Genomic DNA, 2580 nt, shown 5'->3' on the forward strand with positions numbered 1-2580 from the left:
GTCCTCTTCCACAACATCTTCGTCCCCGCTTTCCTTCTCTCAATGAAAAATATCTGACGGAGGAGACTCATCCACGACCCTCCGACACTAAACTCTCCTCCTCTTGCATGTTTCCGCTGTCCATAGCGTTCAGTGTCGTTTCTAAGTCACCAATTTAGTGCTACTTGGTCCCAATGGAATTTCCCATTGGGAACCTACTAGCACTAAGTTGCTAACTGGTTAGCAAGAGGCTTCCAACAAACCGGCCACAACCAAAATTGCTTGCGAACCTTCCGCCACAATAATCCCGCCCTCTTGATAAACGACCAATCACATTCACTTTATTCACTCGTGTAAAGTCGTGCACCACTCGGGAGAATTCGGAAATGCAATGATTGGAACAGCTGCTTCCTTACGACTTTAAATCTGGGTGTAGTGATGGACTCAGACCTGAACCTTCAGAGGCTCATAAAGACAGGAACAAAGTGCCCAGTTCTAAAGTCCTTCCTCTGGCGCCCCCTGTATCTCAGAGAATAGACTTTAATATCCTTCTGTTAGTCTAGAAATCACTGAATGGCTTCACTCCAAAATATATTACAGACCGGTTGGCAGTGAATCGACAGCCAGACCTCTCCGGTCTACTGGATCAGAACCAGAACCAGACATGGAGAAGCAGCTTTTAGTTGTTCTGCTCCAATAATCTGGAATAAACTCCTCGAAAGCTGTGAAACCTCTGAAGCTCTCAGTTCCTTTTAATCCAGATTAGAAAGGTTTTTGTTTTGAGGCCAGAATCCTCCTCAGAAACGCTGAATCCTACGTCTGTTCCATTGATCGTCTTCAGTGCTTCTGTAATAGTTGCTCAGAGATGCTTCAGGGCATGAAAACTTTTCCCGCTGCTGGTTTTATTGTCTTCTTCTGTCTGCTTGTAATGAAAAGCAATGATTCTCAGTGAGGGAATCATGTGCTGCTTTGCTGCTGATGGCTGATTCATTACATATATGGCTAACGTTCAGCGTTCAGAGTTTCAAAACATCCTGCAGCTTTTATGGTTTTAAACCACACAGGCAGCCCTGAACATTTCTGAGCTACAGGCTGCTTTGTCACCCAGCCCTGACCTGTTACTGTGGCAACGATTAGAAAGGACCTATCAGAACTCAAAGCTCTGTCTGTACAGGGAGAAGTGGTGTCACATGACCCAGGAGGAGAGAGACGACAGCTACAAGATCGATGAGAACATCGCCTTCGGGCAGCTGGGGTAAGGAAGCCACCTGGGATGGTGTAAAGCCAGATCAGAGGGGGATGGAAATTAAAAGCTCACATGTCACGGAGGTTCAATAAATAAAAGGAGCAAATTAATAGGATAGATAAACAGTTCATAAAAAGTAATTTTGTAACTTCTACTTGGTACTTTTGGCTCATGCCAAAAACCCAAATTCAACCTTTTATTTTCTTTCTTTGACCAGCAATATAAATTAAAATCTCTTAGTATTATCATTATTATTGTTGTTAAACTTTGATTAAACAAGAAAAAGTCACCATTCGGATTGACAGGCCCTTTTATAAAGGAGACCTGGCAAAATAAGATATAATAAACTAGATAATAACCAGTTACAAACATTACATGTTAAACTATATAAAGATTGAATTTTTAAAGACTGTTTAAAAAAAGAAAACAGTTTGTAGAAAAGGTACATCAGACGGAATACAAAAACCTGATAATTTTGGGAAATCATCTGAAGTAACGAGCAGCTTCATCACAATGAATTTATTGTGTTTGTTTTTCCCAGGAGAACCAAAGTAGACAATTTCTGTAACTCTAGCTATTTCCTATAAAGCAATCAATTCACTTTGACCAATAGGATTAGTTTCGTGCTCATTTACAATCGATTTAAATTCTCCCACTGTTATCAAGTCTCCCATTGTAGTCAAATTCAGATTCTTTTGTAGATTATTCCAAGGGAAAGGTGCAGCTTGTCTAAAAGCTGTCTCACCCAGTTCTGTTCTGACCCAGGAACTTCCATCTGAAGGGTTCACAGGAACACAAGCCACACTGCACTTTGTTTTTACACCTGTAATACAGAGGTTAGGTGGAAGGAACCCAATAATACATTTATAAACAAAAGTGAACCAGTGTGTGAGTCTAAGGACATGCAGAGATGGATAACTGGCAGCTGCAAACAGGTTACAATGGTGAACTCCATTTCCACAGCCACTAATAAAGCGCAGGGCAGGATGGTACACCCTATCCAATTTAAGGTGTTAGGATGCCACATTCATAAAAACCAGACAACCATGATCCAACACAGGTATCAGTAAACAGTAGATGACTGCGTCATCTGCATAAAAGAGTAGATGACTGCATGATTTGCATGAAATGGTAGATGACTGAGTCACTTGCTTAAGATAGTAGATGACTGCGTCATCTGCATAAAAGGGTAGGCGACTGAGTAACCTGCTTAAGATAGTAGATGACTGCGTCATCTACATAAAAGGGTAGGCGACTGAGTCACCTGCTTAAGATAGTAGATGACTGCGTCATCTACATAAAAGGGTAGGCGACTGAGTCACCTGCTTAAGATAGTAGATGACTGCGTCATCTAC

At 41.5% G+C, this 2580-nt stretch overlaps 1 protein-coding gene across 3 annotated transcripts in view; it reads left to right on the forward strand.

The window, feature by feature from the left end:
• Positions 1 to 2580, forward strand: part of kiaa0513 (KIAA0513 ortholog) — a 34396-nt gene that overhangs the window by 26988 nt on the left and 4828 nt on the right. For all 3 annotated transcript variants that reach the window (XM_015388908.1, XM_015388910.1, XM_015388909.1), the window contains one exon: positions 1154 to 1234. In XM_015388908.1, the coding sequence (XP_015244394.1) occupies positions 1154 to 1234 (81 nt within the window). The remainder of the gene's footprint in view (positions 1 to 1153; positions 1235 to 2580) is intronic.

Source organism: Cyprinodon variegatus, unplaced genomic scaffold (genome assembly GCF_000732505.1).
Source record: "Cyprinodon variegatus isolate N-32 unplaced genomic scaffold, C_variegatus-1.0 Scaffold442, whole genome shotgun sequence".
In the NCBI taxonomy this organism is placed as follows: domain Eukaryota; kingdom Metazoa; phylum Chordata; class Actinopteri; order Cyprinodontiformes; family Cyprinodontidae; genus Cyprinodon; species Cyprinodon variegatus.